At 38.7% G+C, this 22,450-nt stretch overlaps 1 protein-coding gene across 1 annotated transcript in view; it reads left to right on the forward strand.

Annotated features, from left to right (window-relative positions):
- Positions 1-22,450, forward strand: part of EMC2 (ER membrane protein complex subunit 2) — a 47,734-nt gene that overhangs the window by 17,403 nt on the left and 7,881 nt on the right. Inside the window, exons 5-9 of the mRNA XM_075705500.1 lie at positions 5,503-5,560; positions 17,225-17,310; positions 17,474-17,533; positions 20,052-20,133; positions 21,264-21,374. Coding sequence (XP_075561615.1) covers positions 5,503-5,560; positions 17,225-17,310; positions 17,474-17,533; positions 20,052-20,133; positions 21,264-21,374 — 397 coding nt within the window. The remainder of the gene's footprint in view (positions 1-5,502; positions 5,561-17,224; positions 17,311-17,473; positions 17,534-20,051; positions 20,134-21,263; positions 21,375-22,450) is intronic.

Below are 22,450 nucleotides of genomic sequence, written 5' to 3' on the forward strand. Positions count from 1 at the left end.
TGACCTTTATTGTCTAACTTTCTCCTTGGATACATCTTTGATACCTATGATGGTATCTATACATCTATCATGATATACATCTATGACTGGAGTGTTGGAATGGAGGGATACAGGCTCTTTAGGAAGGACAGGCAGGGGAGACCGGGCGTCGGGGGGCGGATCACTCTCTTATGTCAGTGACCAGCTGGAGTGCAGGAGCTTTGCCTGGGGACGGATGAGGAGCTGACTGAGAGCTTATGGGTCATGATTGAAGGGAGGGCAGGGATGGCTGACTGACATTATAGTGAGGGGCTGCTAGGCCACCTGACCAGAAAGACTGAGCAGGTGAGGCCCTCTGTGGACAGATAGGAACAGCCTCACGTTCACAAGCCCTGGTCCTCATGGGGGATTCCAACCACCCTGGAATCTGTTGGAGGGACAACACAGCAGGGCATAAGCAATCTGGGAGGTTCCTGGAATGCATTGATGGCAACTTCCTTCTCCAAGTGATAGAGGAGCCAACAAGGAGAGGTGCTATGCTGGACCTTGTTCTCACCAAGGACGGGCTGGTGGGGAATGTGAAGCTCAAGGGCAGCCTTGGCTGCAGTGACTATGAAATGGTGGGGTTCAAGATCCTTAGGGTAGCGAGGAGGGCGCACAGCAAGCTCACTACCCTGGACTTCAGGAGGGCAGGCTTTGGCCTCTTAGGGATCTGCTTGGTAGAGTACCATAGGATAAAGCCCTGGAGGGAAGAGGGGTCCAAGAAAGCTGGTTAATATTCAAGGATCACCTTCTCCAAGCTCAGGAGCAGTGCATCCCAACAAAGAAGAAGTCAGGCAAACACGCCAGGAGGCCTGCATGGATGAACAAGGAGCTCCTGGACAAACTGAAACACAAAAAGGAAGCCTACGGAGGGTGGAATCAAGTACGGGTAGTCTGAGAGGAATACAGAGAAATTGTCTAGGCAGCCAGGGATCAGGTTAGGAAAGCTAAAGCCCTGATAGAATTAGATCTGGCCAGGGACATCAAGGGCAAGAAGAAAAGCTTCTGTAGGTATGTCGGTGATAAAAGGAAGACATGAAAAACATGGGCCCTCTCTGGAAGGAAATGGGAGACCTGGTTACCTGGGATATGGAGAAGGCTGGGGTACTCAATGACTTTTTTGCCTCAGTCTTCACCGGCAAGTGGTCAAGCCACACTGCCGAAGTCGCAGAAGGCAAAGGCAGGGACTGGGAGAATGAAGAACTGCCCACTGCTGGAGAAGATCAGGTTCGAGACCATCTAAGGAACATGAAGGTGCACAAGTCCATGGGACCTGATGAGATGCATCCACAGGTCCTGAGGGAACTGGTGGATGAAGTTGCTAAGCTGCTATCTTTCAGATTTGAGAAGCTCCCATACTGGGGAGAGGGGAAACGTAACCCCCATTTTTAAAAAGGGAAAAAAGGAAGACCTGGGGAACTACAGGCCAGTCAGCCTCAACTCTGTGCCTGGCAAGATGATGGAGCAGATCCTCCTGGAAGCTGTGCTAAGGCACTTGGAAGATAAGGAGCAGATTGGTGACAGCCAACATGGCTTCAGTAAGGGCAAATCATGCCTGACAGAGTTGGTGGCCTTCTATGATGGGCTTACAGTGATATGGGAAGAGCAACTGACGTCGTTTACCTGGACTTATGCAAAGCATTTGACGCTGTCCTGCACAGCGTCCTTGTCTCTAAATTGGATAGACATGGATTTGACGGATTGGCCCCTCGGTGGATAAAGAATTGGCTGGATGGTTGCACTCAGTTGCATTCAACGGCTCGATGTCCAAATGGAGACCAGCGACGAGTGGCGTTCCTCGGGGCTCGGTATTGGGACCGGCACTGTTTAACATCTTTGTCAGCGACATGGACAGTGGGATTGAGCGCACCCTCAGCAAGTTTGCCAACGACACCAAGCTGTGTTGTGCGGTTGACACACTGGAGGGAAGGGATGCCATCCAGAGGGACCTTGACAGGCTTGAGAGGTGGGCCCATGTGAACCTCATCAAGTTCAGCAAGGCCAAGTACAAGGTCCTGCACACAGGTTGTGGCAATCCGAAGCACAAATACAGGCTGGAGGATGAAGGGATTGAGAGCAGCGCAGAAGGACTTGGGGTTACTGGTGGATGAAAAGCTGGACATGAGCTGACAATGTGTGCTCGCAGGTCGGAAGGCCAACTGTATCCTGGGCTGCATCAAAAGCAGTGTGGCCAGCAGGTTGAGGGAGGTGATTCTCCACCTCTGCTCTGCTCTGGTGAGACCCCACCTGGAGTACTGCGTCCAGCTCTGGGGCCCCCAACATAAGAAGGGCATGGACCTGTTGGAATGAGTCCAGAGGAGGGCCACAGAGATGATCAGAGGGCTGGAGCACCTCTCCTATGAGGCCAGGCTGAGAGAGTTGGGGTGTTCAGCCTGGAGAAGAGAAGGCTGCGAGGAGACCTTATAGCAGCGTTCCAGTACCCGAAGGAGGCCTGCAAGAAAGCTGGAGAGGGACTTTTTACAAGAGCATGTAGTGACAGGACAAGGGGTAATGGCTTTAAAGTGAAAGAGGGTAGATTTAGATTAGATATAAGAAAGAAATTCTTCACTATGAGTGTGGTGAGGCACTGGACCAGGTTGCCCAGAGAAGTTGTGGATGCCCCATCCCTGGAAGTGTTCAAGGCCAGGTTGGATGGGGCTTTTGAGTCTAGTGGAAGGTGTTGCTGCCCATGGCAGGGGAGTTGGAACTAGATGATCTTTAACGTCCCTTCCAACCCAAACCGTTCTATGATTCTGTGATCAACATTCTGTTCTAAAGCCCTTGTCTGGGGTCTTGAGAAGGACTTCCAGCTTCCAGTGCCTTTGAATGCTAGGAAATCTGTTCCATGCCACATTTTGCGTACAGAGTTGGTGAGATTTGGAGCCTTTGGGCCATCTTGATACAAAGGAATTAGAACTTAGAAGTAAACCTTAAATGCTTTTTTAAAAAAATATTTATTTAGCAGATGTTCTTCATCCATTACATTCTTGCAAAACTAACTTTGAAAATGTTATTTGATATGAACCACCAATGAATGTCCATTGCTTCATTCAAAAAGAGTGGATAACTGGACTCCACAACCACAGAAGCAGTCTCAGGGCAACTAGATTTTCCACATTGCACACTCACTTTATATCAAATACACATTCATGAGGAATTTCCATTAAACTTAGCTTTCTTTCTGTCTTTATTTGATATAGGGTAGGAAGACAGTGAGAGAATGGCAGCAGATTTCCCCCCTTCCTAAAACCTATGCAAAGTACATGAGATCATAATGCTGTTCAGGCTTATGTGACTGCATTGAAGTTATTGCATGGGAACAGATCTTTGTGGGAGATGACTGCTGCATAAACATTATGTGTTGTTTCAGCAACGAAGTGCTATTGAGCCACAGTTTTCTGAAAGTGCTCATAAAAATTCGTGACAAAATGTCTGTCAGGTTAGATGCTTGAGATTGGAATGTCAGGGGAGCAGAGGCACTAATGAAAGCTGAGGTTTCATCTGTGATCTTCATATATTTTCTGCAGAAGTCAGAGGAGAAAGAGGCTTCAGCTCTTGGTTGTCTTGAACAGGAACCCACCTACAGGTGCTCTAAACCATGCCCTGGAGAAGCCTGTCTCTCTCCACTGACTATAAATGAAACCTAGGGAGACTTAGGCCGGAGGGAGCACATTTTCAGTTGAAGCAGTGAACTTCTTGGTAAATTCTAAGTGACTTTTAGGATCTAGGAAAGATCCTGCCTTCCCCAGCAGGAAGAGGAAATGGTGAAAAACATCCCTGTAGACAGAGGCATCCCTGTAGACACTTGCTAATCAAAAGAATAGTATTCTGGAACTTCACCCTGTAAAGCTGGGATTATGGCCATTATGTTCAGTCTTTTGATAAAGTAGCGACTAACAGGGAACATGAATACAGCATTTTACAGCATGTCTGTAGCAGTCACCTTCTACTCATTTCTGCTTTTGTGCTTCCTTTCACATTTGTTTTCATAATGTTATGATAACTGGACTGGACAGCTGAGCTATGCTAATGTCAGCGGTGCTTAGGGAGCAGTGAGAGTACGTAAATGGGTGTCCAAGGTGAGAAGGGGATGTGCAGCATCAAAATCAGTCAGCAGTACCTCTGAAAAACTACTTGTCAAACTATACATGAACACACAAAGTATGCTCTAGGTATATGGTGATAGCACAACAGCTGTATGGTCAAAAGTGTTCTGAATTGAATTATTTCATTTGTCCAGTTTGGGTCATGTACAGAGCTGGCTGAACACACAGATCTGTTTCCCAGAAGGTTCAAAGCATTTATAGCAGCTGGAGTAACCTGTTTTGAGCATACTTCAAATAGCAGAATTAATTAATAAAACCTATTGTCCTGGTTTCGGCTGGGATACAGTTAATTTTCTTCCTAGTAGCAGGCATAGTGCTGTGTTTTGGATTTAGTAGGAGAATAATGCTGATAACACACTGATGGTTTAGTTGTTGCTAAGTACTGCTTATGCTAGTCAAGGACTTTTCAGCTTCCCATGCTCTGCCAGGTGCACAAGAAACTGGGAGGGGGCACAGCCAGAAGAGTTGATCCAAACTGCCCAAAGGGCTATTCCATACCATATGACATCATGCTTAGTATATAAACTGGAGGGGGTTGGCCAGGGAGCAGCGATCGCTGCTTGGGAACTGTCTGGGTATCGGTCAGTGGGTGGTGAGCAATTGCATTGTGCATCACTTGCTTCGTATATCATTATTATTATCATTATTATACTGTTACTATTAGCATTACTATTTTACTTTATTTCAATGATTAAACTGTACTTATCTCAACCCAGGAGTGTTTTCACTCTTACTCCTCCAATTCTCTCCCCCATCCCATCGGGGTAGGGGGAGTGAGCGAGCAGCTGCATGGTGCTTAGTTGCTGGCTGGGGCTAAACCACGACACCTATGTAGTGATGGTGGAAAACGTTTTCTTTCAAGATACGTGGTATAGTCTAGCGATGGACTCTTGTGCGAATCCCCTCAGTTTACTGTATGCAGCTGCTTATACTTTATAAAATTGTAACAGAAGAAACTTACATGAAGTTTTAAATTACAACAATGAAATGAAAAGTCATTATTTTGGATGGCCTTTCAAATTTGGGGGTTTCTATTTCTTGGGAGAGGTGAAAGAGATAGTTGGGTGTGATGATTGGAGCTACTGGGTACAGAAAAAGAGAACAGACCAGAAAGTAACAAATTGAGTGTAAAATATATAAGTTGCTCCTGAAACAGTATTCCATGAAGTGATTACCGTGTTGGTTTTTTTTTTAATTGGTGACATAAAATACTGCTGTTCATATTTAGCACTCAAAGAGAATTTTGTATGAATATTGTTTGCTGAAATATACTCAGTATAAAAAGTGCAGTAGGGTTATTAACTATTGCAAGGACAGTCAAAAAGTCAGGAGATCTGTCTTAGCAGAAATAAATACGAATTATTTCTTTGAACAGGTATGATGATGCTATCCAGTTATACGATAGAATTTTACAAGAAGATTCAACTAACACAGTAAGTTTAAAAGATTTTTCTGAACTGCAGTGGTTTGTTGTTTGAAATTGTGATTTCATTTTGTGGGTTTCACTGTGGAAAAACATGTGTCTCTATTACTGTATTTGTTTCCTTTAGTTTCCTAGTATAATAACCTATGTTACCTTCATTAGAACAAACGAGATTCATTTCATGATGAGAAGGCGTGATGTAATACCTGCCTAAACACTGAATTTAGAAGACAGGATTATAACTAGCAACCTTTCCAGCAGTTTTAGTAGGGTTTAGATTGGGCCTTTTAGCTTTTCTGTTTCCCCTGAATATTCAGTATTTAAAGGACCAGTAGAGTCCAATATGTGTCTTCTGTCTTCCTGATGCTTAATCTTAGTTAAATATGAATACACTCAGGTAGTGCTTGAATAGCAGTTATTTTGGTTTATTGTCTGGGACATCTTACTAGCTTGTGAATCAAAATACTCTACAGCTTGCCAATCGTATGAAACAAAATCTGAGACAGACTGTACTTTACTTTTGAAACATTTTTTTGAATACTGGTTGTGTAAGCCACCTTGAGCTATTAGATGCCAAAGTGAAAGTCTAGGGAAACTTGTAGCAATATATTTTCAAGCATTTTTTTTCCACAAGGATAAAACTAGAAATACGCAGGAACTACTGAGTTTCAAATTTTTATATCACGTGTTGCAAAGTCAGTTAATTATTATTAATCATTGTCTGTTTGAGGGTATGTGTTTGTCTGTGTTACTTGGTTTCCAGGAACTGGTTCTCTTTACTGAGTAAACTTCTGTGTAAATGTAATACCTGGGCTATTGCAGGTGTTTTGGCAGTCTCATGTAAACCTTCCTTGGTGCGTTTTGAACCTCTGCCTTTCTTCAGTCAGCTCATTTGATGTGGTCTGCTATTCAGGAGGGGAAAACCCACAGAAACACAGATAACTGGGGTTAACTAGGGTATGCCAGAGCTGGATATAGATGAAGTGCCATCACTTAAACTAAGTAAATCATTAAAAAAAACCCACAAAGCAAATTAAAAAACAAAAAACCAAACCACCAACAACAAAAACACCAAACCAGAAAAGTCTTTTCAAGGAAACTCATCTGAAAATGTTAATACTAAGTTAAGCACTCGGACAGCAGTGGTAGATTAAAGTCTGTGTCTTTTAGCAGTGATAGCACTTATATTTTTGTGCAAGGATAAGAACAACTATTTCAATACTTCACTCTTAGTTTTTGCTCTCCCTGGAGCAGTACTACTTGAACTGTGTTCTGCGAGACAAATGTAGGTGATGTGCAGTTGTCCTTTGAAACTCTATAATGTTTTTGAGTAGACATTTGAGCACAAGGTGCATAGCTGTCTGCAGTAGATGTTGGTGGATTTTATCAGTGTATGGCCCGAAGAGTTTCAGAGACACTAAGTCTTGAGTCACATTAAAACAAGATGGAACCCATCTGCAGTGAAGCCACAAGAATAGGCCACCTAGGTGCACGTTTTATGACTTTTTGCTGAAGCCAGTGGAAGATGGAGCACCATATTACAGTGACTTCTGTGGACCGCAGATCTTTGAAGTGTGCATTTCTGGCAGTTCTACTCTTCAGCTGTCTCAACATGGCTAACGTCATCCAAATGGTTTGTTGGATAGTTCTATAAAACAAAATTATATATTTAAATAAGTAATATGCATGAGTATTGCCTAATTTGGATTTCCTCCTTAACAAAATCATAAAGATCCATAAAATGGTAATATTTAGAAGCATAAGATATAAATATTAGAACAGCCGCATGACCTATTGGATTTCTTAAGATCTGAGAACAGAAGTGGAGTGTTAAATGCAAAGCAAAGGTTCCTTGCTATATAACGATAGATAGGTTGGCTAAGCCTTGCATGTGAAGAGTGAAAGTTAAATAGAAAGTTTTGATAAATTGTCATGTGCAGGTTTCTTTGTGTCTTTTACCTGTTAATTATTTCCATGCACACGTGGCTGCTGTAAGAAAATAAATATTTCAAGATTTTAAAAAAGAAACTGTCGCTGAGTTTGTCTTGGCACTCACTTTACCTTATAACAATTTCTTCTGGTTTGCTAACACATGGAGTTGCTTATATACATTAAACGTTTTGGCAACTGCTGCAAGTGAAACAGACATTTGTTCACATGAATCATGTAAAAATCGTACTTTGCATTGACTGACAGTTTCAAATAGAAGCATGGAAAAGCTTGTTCAAAAAATTACTTATTTTAGACACCTAGCAGACTTTTCCATTATGAAATGTGAACTTAGAACTCAAATTATGTAATGGGCATTTACACTTTTGGATGAGGTTTTGTTGCATGCAAACCCCTGAAATCAATATAACAGTAATTATTTTTGTTTGTTAGGATAGCATTCAAAGTACTCTTTGTTTTTAAAAGGTGATCATCTCTCAATGTTTTCTCTCGCTATGAGCTTACTTGCTGAAAAAGGTGACTCATTTGACAATGGAGCAATGTTAATGTCACTTCAGAGATTGTGTTTCATTTTTCAAAGCATGTAGGCGTTGAGTAAGAGTCTGTCCCTTCTCTAAAGAGTAACGTATGAAATGTGACTCTTGTGAAAAGCACAACTTGTGTGCATTTGAATAGAATAAGAACCGTTTCCATTCTTGTCCATTTTGGTTGAAATGAAGGCTTATTAGACCTGTAGCTGGCAGATTACTCCGTTATTAAGATTGCATAACATTTTCCATTGTAGGGACTCTTTTATTAATTGAAATTTAATGTAGTATCCAGTTGAAAATCTTCATACTGGTGCCGAACAGTGGCTGAGTTGTTTGTAGATCTTCAGATAAAATGCTTAGTCTGTTTCTCAGAACAAAGTAAGGGGGACATTGGTTGGTTTTTTGGTTTTGGTTTTTTTTTTTTTTAGTAGGGTTGGTAAAAAGGACTCTTTTGTTTGGTTTTGCTGTTAATGTGTTTCATTGAGAAATCCTCATCCTGCTCTGCTTTGGAGGAAAGCCTTGGATACCAACAGGAAAAGGGCTCTTGGTAGAATGCAGCTTTTATTATACTATGAGAAAAACACTCAAACTGGCTAAGTTACAGGCATTTGAAAATCTTTACTTCATGTTCTCAGTAGAGACTACTGGAATTTTTATTAAATACATCTTCTTCAAATCCCATTTGTATTGAGCATGATCTATTCCAGGCTACAGAGACTAAGCAGGACTTCCTTGCAGTTGCTCCTCATGGCTGTATGGCTGTGGGAAAAGGGCAGAAAGTAGGGAGACTCCTTTCTTTTCTGAGTTGCACCCAAGTGATGAGCAGGAGAAGGAAAAAATAAAAAAACATCCAGAAGGAACTGAGTAAAAAGAGAAGGAAGGAGAACTGTGAGGACCAAAAGAGAGAGGTACAGGTATGGAAGGTTAGGTGGTTAGTTAACAGATGAGGTCAGGTCTGATGTAGCCATGCAACAGAGGGCTTGAAGGGTCAGTAGGAGATCAGAACAGAGGGATTTGTATTAACATTGAAGTCTTGGGATGTTTTTTCCCCCCCTGAAAAAGTAAATCACATTTTGCCTTGAGGCACTGTATTTTCTGCTGTCAGTAAATAGCTTTGAGACCTACTGGTGAAATGTTTCTTATTCCCTGTAGTACCTGGTGTGTATTAGTTCTGTCAGTAACTGTTTTAGCTCTAATAGTGAAGACATATACCATTTGAATGCTGCAAGTAACCAAACCTGTGGTTTTACAAGATGGAATTTCTGTTCTTTCACTAAAGAAAACCCAGGTACACTTCATACCTTCTGGAGATAAGGCTGAGTGCTCAACCATGCTACTTAAAAAGTGCCAGAATCTGCACACCCTTAAAATGACTGGTAATCTTTTGAAGTGAGTAGTTATTGTTTAGTGGTATCCTTTGTAAATTCAGATAATACAATGGCTAAACTTTGATATAATTTTGTAGTATGAGGTGTCATGCCACACTGAAAGTCTAGGCATTTTTGAACTGTAAATTGATCTTCATAGTGTTCTTAGTATCTTTATTAGTGTTCTGGATGCTACATTAAGGATTATGTTTTGGATGGATTGCTTGTGTAAAATTCAGTAGGAAATTTGCATGGAATTGATATATCTGTATTTTCTATTTGATACGTAAGTCCTCATTTCTGGGAGTGGGGTTCTTATGTAAGAACCTTACAAATGCAAGTGGTATCTTGAACATTTTTTTCTCTCACTTGTCCCACAGCAGCCATGTGAGATGAAACAGTACTGAGATTTTACATATGGAGAGTAGATGAAAGCCCAGCTCTGCAAAATTATGTAGGACACTGTTCCTAAGCAGGCAGTTAGCTTTCTGATCTTGCTATTGATTTCAAGTCTGTACTGAATATTAAATGAGGAATTTTTAAACTATGTGTATGTGTTTGTATCAGATTAAGTTGAGTGCCTTTTTGCATTGTTTTACCCTGGCAAAGATTCCGCTTTTGGGGAGCAATTTGAATGTAGCCCCATCTATTTTAATTAGATAGCTAAATATTTTTGTCAGTTGGGCCCTTCTCAAGGTGGCCTGCCCAGGAGTGCAAAGAAGATTGTTGAGAAAGGAAATTTTGTTCATGTGTTCAAGACTTAGGTTGGTGTCTAACCCGCTCCACTGTCATCACAGCGCATCTGCAGTTGCTCCTGATTCTTCAACTCCACCATAAAGAAGATTGCAGAGCATTTGGTCAACACCAGAGGGAAAATAAGATAAGGCACGAAGTTCTGCCTTAGTTCTAATCCACAGAAAATCTGATGTCTTTACTGGGATAATTCTGCTGTTTTTCTTAACGCTTTTTCAACTAAGCTTTTTAATACAACAAGACACTGTATATGCTTGCTTAGCTTAGGGCATGTGGATAATCTCATTAACTTCATGGGTCTAGTAATATAATTGTGTGAACAAAGAATTAAAAATAGAATTTTCAGAATAAGATAGTGTTCTGGGTGAAGCTGTTGTCTTTCAGGTTTGTAAAATACTTTACTAACAGCTCTTGTTTATGGGAACGGGCAGGAACAGGTGTATGGTCAACAACCATGGTCATATAAAGTTACACTTTCCCATATTATTTTGAGATTCTTTTTCTAGCCTAAGGCCTGGATGTGTTTCAGAAGAGGCACAGGAGGTGGGCCTGTTTCTGACAGTGACCAATAGCAGATACTGGGAGAAGTGTATAAGAACAGGGCAGTCATACAGTATGCCCTGGTCTCTTCTGCTGGTTTCTGTTATCTTCATGTTATTGGGTTTTCTTATGCCAGAACTGGTAACTGTTTTTAATAGCTCTTAATGAAATTTCTGCTTTTTTTTTTAAACTGCTTTTTGAACTTGTATAAATTTGGTGGCAAGTGTCTACAACATCTTCAGAAACTCCCTCACCCTGTCTTCATAGGAGAGGTGCTCCAGCCCTCTGATCATCTCTGTGGCCCTCCTCTAGACTTGCTCCAACAGGTTCACGTCCTTACGTTGTGGGTCCCGGAGCTGGATGCAGTACTCCAGGTGGGGTCTCACCAGAGCAGAGCAGAGGTGGAGAATCACCTCCCTTGACCTGCTGGCCACACTGCTTTTGATTGCAGTCCAGGATACGGTTGGCCTTCTGGCCTGCAAGCACACATTGTCAGCTCATGTCCAGCTTTTCGTTCACCAGTACCCTCCAAGTCCTTCTCTGCAGGGCTGCTCTCAATCCATTCATCCCCCAGCCTGGATTGACACTGGGGGTTGCCCTGACCCAGGTGCAAGATCCTGCACTTGGCCTTGTTGACCTCAGGAGGTTCACATGGGCCCCACTCCTTGAGCTTGTCCAGGTCCCTCTGGATGGCATCCCATCCTTCTGGCATGTCCAGTCCGCACGACACAGCTTGGTGTCATTTGCAAACTTGCTGAGGGTGCACTCGATGCCACTGTCTATGTCATTAATAAATATATTAAACAGTACGGGTACCAGTATGGACCCCTGAGGGACACCACTTGTCACCGGTCTCCATGTGGACATTGAGCCATTGACCACTACCTGTCCAGCGGTTCTTGTTGCCATACTGTGCCCTGAAACCCTGCTGCTGTTCTGAGTGTCCTCTCTGGGCGTTTTTTTTTTTTACACTTGCATGAGCAAGGAGAGGACAGAACTGCAGTCAGTATTAAAAATGCAAGACCATTATGGAATTACACAATGGTAAAGTGATGCCACTGATGTGTTCTGTTCTGTATTCTTTTCTGATAATTCCAGCATCACGGTGTTGTGGGTTTTAGTTTGTTTTAAGACCACTTCTGAACACTGAACTGACATTTTATAGAAGTGTTTATTGCAACTCCAGCTTCTCCTTCCTAACTGGGCAAATTCAGAGAGCTTTGGTGTGTACATTAAATTAGTATTGTTTTACCCTATATGCAAGCCTTTATCTAGATTAAATGTCAGGGGCTGTTTTATCATGCTGACATTCATGGTTGTGAATGCTGTTGTTTGCAGTTGACTTCTGTTCTTTATACTTAAATAACTTGGTTTTATTATCAATTAACTTTAGCAGGTCCCTGTTAATTCCCTTGGTAGATCACTTATGAAGATGGTGAGCAGTAATCTTTCGTACAGGCGACTCTGGGATTCTCAGTGCAGAGAACTCACTGGTAGACAAGAACTATTTTCTCCTCTGTTTTATATCTTCTGGCTAATTTATTTATCCATGTGAAGACCTTCCCCTCTTACCCTGTGGTAGCATAGTTTTCTTCACAGGTTTCAGCTTCAGAGTGAGAGAGTTTGTTGAAATTTCATTTTTGAAGTTGAAGCTGACTTTTAAATGGATCTTTATTCATTCACAGTCTTAGTGACTCCTTCGAAGAACTCCAGTAAATCTGGGAAGCCTTACTTGCCTCTGCGTAAACTGTTCTTACCATTCTTTGGTATATAGCATTTTTCATGTTTTCCTATTCCAGGCTTTAGCTTTTTAGCTTTTATAGCTTCTACCAATTTGCTGTGTGCTGGTGTTAGACTGTATGGGCTATTTTTATTGGATTCCCCCATAGAATATTGTAAAAAGTTGTGTTCACCATTGCTACTTATGCTTCAAATCCTCACTTCACTTTGAGTCTACTTAATGCCTACTAAAAAGAATCATGACAAATGGAGAATTAGTTCTTGTGCCAGATTGGGGATTATTACACTTTAAAAGAAATAGCTTGGAAAGGTTCACTGTTTAATAAGTATGTGACATACTGAAGTACCTCAGTCCATATGACACTGATTACAGTATAAGTGTTCTTTAAGATGGCATCTATCTTTCCATTAAGAATGCTGGATTTACAGAATCTGCCAATAACCATTCCAGTGTCTTGTTTTAAACACTGGAGAACTGATAGGGGGAATTCCATGTCATAGGTGCTGCATGGTCAAACACTGCACTCTTGTTGCAGCACTGAAATTTTTGTCTTTTCCTTTTGATTTAAGGTGGAAGGTGAAAGGAGATTGAGTTCATTTCTGTATCAGGCTTGTTCTTAAAAATCTTACTCTTGTTATGCAAAGAACCAAAATGTAATTCTTGAACATTATTTTTTCTAGCTTTGTTAACAAAATTATCACAACTATTTTAGTATGCTTCATAGATTTCAAAATAATCTCAAATCTTGTAGTTAAAAATAGGTTTCTCATTACTATTCTTAGTGGACTTAAAATTAATGGTTGAACAGATAGGTACTCTGCATTCCACAGTTTTTTAGTATCTTGCAAGAGGTCCCTTAAAAATGAGCTTATATTTTGAAATGTGAGATTTTTACTAAACAAAGCCCTGAAACATAAAACATATTAAGTGGCCTGGTTTTCTTATATCATCTGATACTAAGGCAGGTAATAAATCGGATGTATGAAATAAATGCTAGGTAAAGCTTCTGTAGAATTGGTGGGAGTCTGCCTTTCCTTATAAAATAGCTAGGTTTTGTCTGGTTAAGTGGTTGTTAGTGTTGGCAGTGGTTCTGTGCAGTCAAATGTTTTGTTTAATTTGATGGAAATAAAGAAAAATTGATGCTGCGTGTATAAATTGTCATTAGTTCTTCCACTTTCTCAGGATGCTCAGTAAGCATACTGAGCGTGAGTACCAACTCGCTGAGGAGGAAGCTGATACACACAGGGAGCTAGATATGGGCTCAGGGACAGGATAAATCAGAACAAGAATTAGAAGTTTACAGCATGCAAAATGGTCCATGTCCTGGTTTTAGCGTAGGCTTTTTCGTATATCTTTTTCTTAAAGCGATCACTCCTGGAGTCCTATTGAATTTCATTTTTTATTTAATAAAAACCTAACTGATAGTCTTCATGATTCAAAAAAAAGCTAGAAAGTCAGATGGGAGAGTAGTCTGTGAATACAGATAAAGGCAGCAGTGGTTTGTTTTAATTTCTTTGTTTTTCAGTCTGTCTTATTACTCCTAGGAATCACAGATCTGCATACTTCAGATCTGCTGAACACCTATGTGTATGTTTCTTGGCAATGCATTCAGAATATGTGTGTTTATAGTTTTATTTATGTGATTGAAAAACGTTAATAATTACTTAAAACCCTTACATCCTCATTGACTTCTTTCCAGCAGTTTTAAAGAGACCTTCAAAAATTCTATTCCACTATACAACATTTTGTTCATCCTTTGAATGTCAGCACTGTTTTGAGTGTCTGAGCCTCTTTTGTAAACTAAGAGTTCTCTGTAAATAAAGTAACTTTTTTGAAGGTTTGAGGGTGAAGAGAGTGCAGATTTCAAGCTCAGATGCTGCTTTATTTTTGGTGACAAGGTGAATAAAAAATGAAGTTTTAAATTCTACTTTTCTCAAATAAGAAACAAAAAGTATAATTTTGAAGACGTATCGTGGGATTCAGTTTATAAGCAAATAAATCTTGTCAGATGTATATGTAATTCATTTTACTCCTAAGTGCTATCATCAGAACATGTCAATTATGTCTAATCCTTTTATCCTCATTATTTGATTGCATTACATGATGTGCTTCTTATAGTTAAACGTCAGTTTCTATTTATGACTAGAAATAGTTGTAGCTTTTCGTAAATCCATGTCTTGAGGTTACAGTGATTTACGTTATTCGGGAGTGCTGTGGTTAAGAAATAAAGCAATCATGGAGAAAATGTGTTTCCGGACTCTTTTGGAGGACATACTTGCATGCGATTGAAGGAGTTGCATTAGAAACAAAAAGGGAGGGTGACTTGTGTGGACTGTTCCTGTTTGCCATTGCAAATTAAGTTGTCAGATGCATTGCTTGATTTTATATATTAAACAGATTATTTCAGTTCTCAAGCAGTTTAGTTTTGATCAGTTCACTCTCTTCATTGTTTTTTCTCTAAATTTTGAAAATAACAGCTAAATTTTTAATCCAAAAGCTACATTTTAAAGTAGATAGTCTGTCACCTGCAAAAAAACTTCTGTCTTCCTAAGCTGTAATTGCATGATACGCATGGCTGTGCCCCCACTTTCCCTTCTTTCATGTTTCAGGCTCACTGGGCAGGTCACTGGGCTGTGTATAACATCAGCCTTGGGTAGCGAGTTTAACACTGCCCTGGTGTTCCCACCATAGCAAGGGTAGTGACCTGCTTTATGAAATGCGTTGAGACCTCTTCATAAAATGTCATAGAGAGCAATGGTTTCGGGTTTTTTTGGTTTGGTTTGTTTTTTTGTTTAGTAATAGCAGCAATAAGATAAGCATGTGGGATTATTCTTTTTATATTTAAAAAAATAAGTTTAATTAAGCTGCTACCTTTAGTTTAAAAACTCAGAAATAAAATAAACAGTGTGTATGATTGTTATAGTGATAAATGTGGTCAGCACTTGAAATTTCCAGAGTCAGTTATGGCTTTTAGCCAAAAGTCTCCCAGTAAAAGTAGAATGATGAATGTAACTTCACAGGTTGCAGTCTGACAAAGCAGCAGTGGAAAACAAAATGACTGTGGGTAAACCCACCACGCTGCCTGTGTCCTAATTTGTCTCTTGATTGTTCTGATGAATTTTCTCTCTGCCTGTGCCTTGCGTTTAAGCAGAAAAGTGAAGTATTTTTTCCTCACTTGAGTCATTTTCACTGAATTTTCATTGATTATATATTTGTGTATGTTTGCGGGGGAGGTGAAGGGGATGAAATCAAAGGAAAGAATAAACCTGCAGTTAGTGTTAAAAGCCTTCCTAGCTATGCTGTTTTGGTAGCTTGAACTAGTTTACTTAAATGCTACACTTCCTTCTTCTTCCAGCAGCAATAAATTTGTTCAAAAGATGATCAAAGGGTAAGAAACTATTTAAGAGAATAGTTATGTTTAAAATACTGTAAAAATACAAGAACTCTTTCGGGCTATATGTGACTGGTGGTACATCATAAAGAAACAATTTCAGAGCAATCTTAAATTCAAAGATTAAAATCATTTAAGGTTTTGTTGAAGAGTTATCTGTTCCTGTGCTGTCAAGGCTTCTGTAAGGTGAAACCCACCTCTATAACCTCATTATAAGATATGAAATGGGATGAGAGCTGTGAGGGGAATAAGTAGTGGGACTTCATTACTGGAAAAGTGTGGGGGTTTTTTTCATTAATATTATCTCATGGAGAAATCACATATCAGAGTGTGTGTGTACACGCAGACACATCACGCACACCAGACTGTCTGTCTTGGATCTGACTACAGCGGTTGCGATCACCCAGGAGAAATAGGGGTTATAGGTAAGGCAGGAGGCTGATGGTGTTTGTTCTTTGAGGCATATTACGCTGGAATTTGGTTTTACTTTCATTCTGTGAGATTCCTGATCTGACGACTTTCAGACTTGCTGAGGTGTAGTGCTGTTTGCTCCAAACTGTCAGACTGCTGGGTAGATGTCCATTGTTTTGAATTACACCTCAAGTGTATCTTGATTCACAACTTCTGGAGGTCTGAAAACTGCTTTTAGAGAACTGTAACCAATGTACTTCAGAAACTGGAATATTGGATTGAAGTACAGAGTAATCAACTTCTGTGTATCTTTTTCTCCTGGTGGTCTGTAACAACTTTTATGGGTTCAAAATTTAAATACATTATAATTCTTATAACTTGTTTTTATATTGTTTATCTTGAAATACATTTTCCCCCCCACATGGAAATGTCTATTTTGTGTTCCCTTTACATTGAAGAGCCTGCTTTGTGCTCCAAGAACGATGAGAAACTTGTTTATGATACTGGTGTGTATTCAACATTAATAAAAGATGGCATTCAGCACTCCAACAAGAATCTTTAAAAATGGCTGAAAGCTATATTTATACAGTGGCAACCAAGATGCATCTGTGAGGTTCCCTAAGACTCAGTCACCGTCTCTCCTCTATAGTCGTGGATCTTGTGAATGACAAGGTGGGGGTCTTTGGAATGGCTGAAGATTAGCATCCCCTGCTGTTTTGTAATTATCAGAATCTGGACAGTCATTTATTTGAATGAAATAATGCATACAGTTTGTGCCTCCAAAGAAAAGCATACATAATGTGATTGTAAGAAGAGGTTTTCAGTCTCTCAGTGGGATGTCATAGGGTATGTTTATAAACTTCAACCTAGCAGTTGCTCTGCAGTGGAATTTCACTGGTATTGAGATAATAATTTGCACAGTCAAATTGCTTTCTTTACAAAAACCCAGGGAATTATGAGACCCTAATCCTTTATTAATGTCAACCCACAGGCAGCAAGAAAGCGTAAGATTGCCATTCGAAAAGCCCAGGGGAAAAATCTTGAGGCCATCCGAGAGCTGAATGAGTATCTGGAACAGTGAGTGTCTTACAAGAATACAGATTGTGTCTTGCTATTCTGATAAATCTTTTTAATTAAAATGGAATTTGCATTTGATTTACGCTTTTGCTTCCATGCTGGTCATTTACAGAATCCCTTGCACATTCTTTCTTTTTTTTCCTCTCTTGTCTTCTCTATACAGATTTGTTGGAGACCAAGAAGCTTGGCATGAACTTGCAGAACTTTACATCAATGAACATGAGTAAGTTGTTTGCTAAGTCCACATAAAAACTGTTAAATTGAAACCTACTCTGTGTAAGTCAGAGACCTCAGTGATTTTTTTTCTTTGAAGAACTAGTGTTAGAAAGTATGCTGTCTCATTTCCAATATAACAAGCATTAATAGGAAATAAGTACCAACCTTATTTGACTACCAAATGCTTTAAGAAGGCATTTGATTTATAAACAGAAACATTTTACTTAATTACCTGTATGGTTTGGTAATTTTTTTTTTAAAAAATGGTGTTTTAAAAGAAGTGGTTTGAGCATAGCAGGCAACAGCACTTGTTTCCCATAATTTTTTCATTCAAGTGATGTTTTTTACTAGTTATAGCTTTTAAATTCTTTACTTCTAAATCAGTTGATCACAGCAAGTGATATTCTGATTTTCTTTTAGCCTACCTCTGCAAGAACTTTTAGTAACCTTTAAAAAACAAAACAAAACATGGATCCAGTGTTAGAGGCATCTGGTCGCCTGGGTACAAAACCCAATGCAATCAAGAATGCTGAATGTTGTAGTAACTTGCTTATTGGATATTTAATGTTTTTGTTAGCTTTTTTTTATTGCTGTAGTGACAGGAGGAAATCCCAGTGTGAGAGGATTAGCTCGAAGCCTTAGTGCAAGTTTTCTAATATCACAGCATTAATTCTAACCTCCACCTAAAGGCATATCTTCCCCCACCCCCCCCGCCCCATTTTTTAGTTCTTCAGCCCAGCCTGAATTATATCACATTGTTTCCTTCCTTCCTTTCTAGAGAGTAGTAAAAGATTTGAATTCTCAAGGAAGAAATAGCCATTATCACTGTGATGGAAAAAATTGTTCCCCCATCACCTCTCCTTCCATCCCATTCTCAAAGAAAATAATTATTAAACTCTTTCAAATGCTGACTTAAGGAATAGTCTAGAATTTTGATATCCAGATTTCCATTTGTTCTGGGAAATTCACCAGCCACTTTTCCAAGAAAATAGGGGGTTTTTTCTTAAAAAAAAAAAAAAAAAAAAAAAAAAAAGGAAAAAAAGTTAGAAAGCTATTTAAGCTTGTCACATCTGTTGGTACAAAAGTAGATGACAGTGGTGCAAACATACGTATTCCACTACTTTTTTTTGTGTGTGCTATAATCTTTATTACAAAATTGTGTAATAAAACCTGAGAAAGAAATTGCTTTTTCTTGTATTTGTCTTGGTCTGTAGTTCCAATAAAAAATAATATATAGAACTTTCTCCAGTTCATTGAAAAAATTGACTGTCCTCACTGTAATTTTATGAGCATCATTGTTGTTGTTATTTTGATGATTAAATGTGGAAAAAATTAGAATGTTGGCTAAAAAGCAACTAAAAGTTGATATTGAAAAAAGGGAAGCAATTCATCAGCTTACTTGTTTTATCAGTGTCACAAATTTAGTCTTGCTTGTGAAATCATCATGCTGTTACCATTGTTCAAAAGCACACTTAGATGTACAAGGTTTATATAGTTCTCAATTCTGTGCTCTGTTCCGTTATGAGCCCTGTGGCTTCTGCTTTTGGAGAATGAGGTGGCTCTCCTTTTATCTCCAAATTAATATTTGAAATACATACCTGACTGTCATAATGTGCACAGGAGAAAACGATAATATATTCATTTTAAGAAACATGATTTTACAGATTATATGGTTTAATATTGTCTCATAATTGCTAAATTGCTTTTAATCTGATATTAAATATCTACCCACACTGTCATTATAAACATTGCGTCTCTGAATTTTGGAATCCTGCCATGTATACTCTGTGCAACAGTGCTATTACATATCTGTAGAAGATGTAAATTCTGCAGGAAACTCTATTAGTTGAACGATTGTGAAACTTAAGATTTTTATAATTAAATAAACCTACATTTTAAGCATGACTTCTTAATTCTTTCTGAAAGCTTTAATTTAAAGAACAAGTACTAGCCTTTTCTTTTGCAATGATAAGTTGTTTCCCATTTGGACTGGTATGATGATATTTTCATATATAGATTTGAACTGTTTGATTTTTAGAACTGTTCTTAGTATGGTTTTTTGATCTTCTGTGGTTGACTGTGAGCAGGTAAAGTTAACTGACGGTGTAAGTGCTCTGGTCTGTAGCTTGGTTTGTGAATCCCCACGTAGCTGAATTTCCTTTTAGAAAAAAATTAACTATTTTGTAGTCTGAGTTCAAATGTCTTATAGTACCTAATGCCTGTTTCTGCTCACCACTCTTGTTGATCAGAAATGGCACTTCTTAACAAGAAATGAGTATATTAAATGCTTTCCATGAGCTGTTCAACATATATAGAGACTATTAAATTTTGTATGTTTTTCACTATCTAGGATATAAAAATAGTAACTTGAGGTTCCAAACATTTAAAAGTAAAAAATTTTTCTTAATTGTGAATCGTGAAGTTATAGGGGGAAGAGTAAGACTTCTTTTATTGTGCTGGAAAGAAACTGAAGCAAAGAACTGTATACTCTGTTTCATTTTGTCACTGTTTTTGATATTCCTCAGCTATGCAAAGGCAGCCTTCTGCTTAGAGGAGCTTATGATGACTAATCCACACAACCACTTATACTGTCAGCAATATGCTGAAGTAAGTATTTTCAGAAAAATCAATTATGTTTGAATACATATTCTATTTTTATGTTACTGAAGTGGTGAAAATGGAATAAAAATGGCTTCTTTAATTTTTCCCTAGGAGATTTAAGACAGTACACAGAGAATGTTAACATCGCATAGAATTTAGCATGTTAAGAAAACTGTGTTTTCTTACTCAGTGTTACTAAACTAAATATAAGAGTAATGGCAGGAATTATTGAGGATAAAAATTTGTTACAAGTGAGCTATTCTTGTTGAAGTGTTTATGCACTTTTCAAATTAAGTGCATGAGAAGTTAAACTTTTCCACAACAATGCTGCCTAGGAGGTTATGATATATTGTCCGTTATTGTGGAGCCAGATCTTGGAATTCACATAGGAAATTTTGCCTGAAAGAGTGCTGTGGGGGAAGAGAGGGCCGTTAGAAGTTTTAGCTCAAGGTTTTTAGCCATTTGCACCCTTTTTTTCAGATGTATATTATTTTTTTCCTAAATTATGCTGTTAACTGCTTAGAATAGATTTAATTTGTTTTGTTAATGTGGATAAAATTGGGTTAATGTTAAAACTTGAAAGCTTTCTGGTAGAAAGACTGTGAAGCATGTGGTCTAGTATTTATGCCTCTTTTTATTGATCTAATAACAAGCAAAATGAATAGAAAAACAATGGAGTAATCTTCTAAACTTTATGTGCTATTTTGCAGTTGAATATATAATGAAAGGCATTGTGTTGTGTACTGGTGTAATGTGTGCTGAAGGACTACAGAGTTAGTATGGATTTATAGCAGTCAGAATTTAGCTTTAGATTTAAAGTTTGTGTTACTTTTTATAAGAGACTATCCCAAGGTTGTATGTATAGGTGCAAAATAAACACTTTTTATTCTTGTAGCAATAAATTAATTAAATTAATGCTGGCTTTTTTTCTCCTATAGTTAAATATTTAAAATTTGTATATTGAAAAGGGCTCAGATTTCTCCCAAGCCAGTATTTGGCTTTTGGTAGGACTCACCTGATTTGAAATATCATGTGAAACAAACCTGAAGTGAAGTTTCTTAATATCTTTGCTTCAAGAGTGAATGCCTGAAGTATGGGTGACATGTGCAAGTTTCAGGAGCTTATAATTTTTACAGGTTAAATACACTCAAGGGGGGCTTGAAAACCTTGAGCTATCGAGAAAGTATTTTGCACAAGCACTGAAGCTTAACAACAGAAATATGAGAGCTTTGTTTGGACTTTACATGGTAAGCATACTTATATATTTTCCATGTTATTATTTTGAATATGTTTTTATGCATATATATTATCCTTTACTATTTGCTGGGGCTTTTTTTTTCTCTTGGTTGAACTCAATAACTCAGATTATTAACTGTTTTTAAATAGAGTATGGACAATTTTATACCAGTAAGTACTCCTTACTCGAAGTGCTCTTAACCTTTACGTCTTGCGCATGTTTTCCAAAGTGTTATAATTATTGGCACATGAGGGTGACTTCTTGAAAAAGGATTTAAAGTCATACTCCTCTCTACAGGATGGTGAACTGCTGAAGAGTACCAGCACCGTATGATGGCTGCTTTCTTTTCTTTTCTTTTTTTTTTTTTTTTTTTTTTTCTTTTTAACCAGCCTGGCTTTTTTCCTTTGTTTTTTCTCACTCCAATTTCTAAATACAACTTTCTACTTTCAATTTCAAGACGAGTCTTTAGCTCGTAGCATTGTTGGCTTGAGTGTGGCCATGACTACAGTAACTACAGGTAGCATATACTGGCACTAGTTCTTCGTTTTCTCCAAAGATACTGAGGCCTCTATTGAAGATCTTCCTTTAGATCCTAGATCTTTCAAAAGATCTTTTTAGGGACAAAACCAGAAAGGTTCCTTTTTTTTTTTTTTTTTTTTTAAATTCTAGGCCACCCTTTTGTCTCTTGGGAGGAGTAGGGCAGTTTACAGAGATGCATCAGGCAGATAAATTTGAGGCTTCCTATAAATACAAGGCAATAGGAGCTTCCTTCCAAGGGCATCACCTTTAAGACTCAAAGAGACTTGGACCTAATCTTCTTAGCGCCTCTGGAGAGATTCTTTGGTTGGTGATTGTATGTTCAAGAAGGAGAAAAGATTGGCTCCTTGCCGTTCCTTAGGTCATTTAGCTTTTTAAGAGTAAGCTTTGTAGCAAGTCTGTTTATTGGCCTAAACTGATTTTTAAGGTGTGTACACGTACAGATTTCTGTATTGATTGTAGAACAGGCCTGGGGGTTTATTGTGGCCAATCTTGGCTTGTCCTCTCGCAGATCTTACGTCCTGCCTGATATTTTCAGTCTGTGAAGTA

This window comes from Pelecanus crispus, chromosome 2, assembly GCF_030463565.1.
Source record: "Pelecanus crispus isolate bPelCri1 chromosome 2, bPelCri1.pri, whole genome shotgun sequence".
NCBI lineage: Eukaryota > Metazoa > Chordata > Aves > Pelecaniformes > Pelecanidae > Pelecanus > Pelecanus crispus.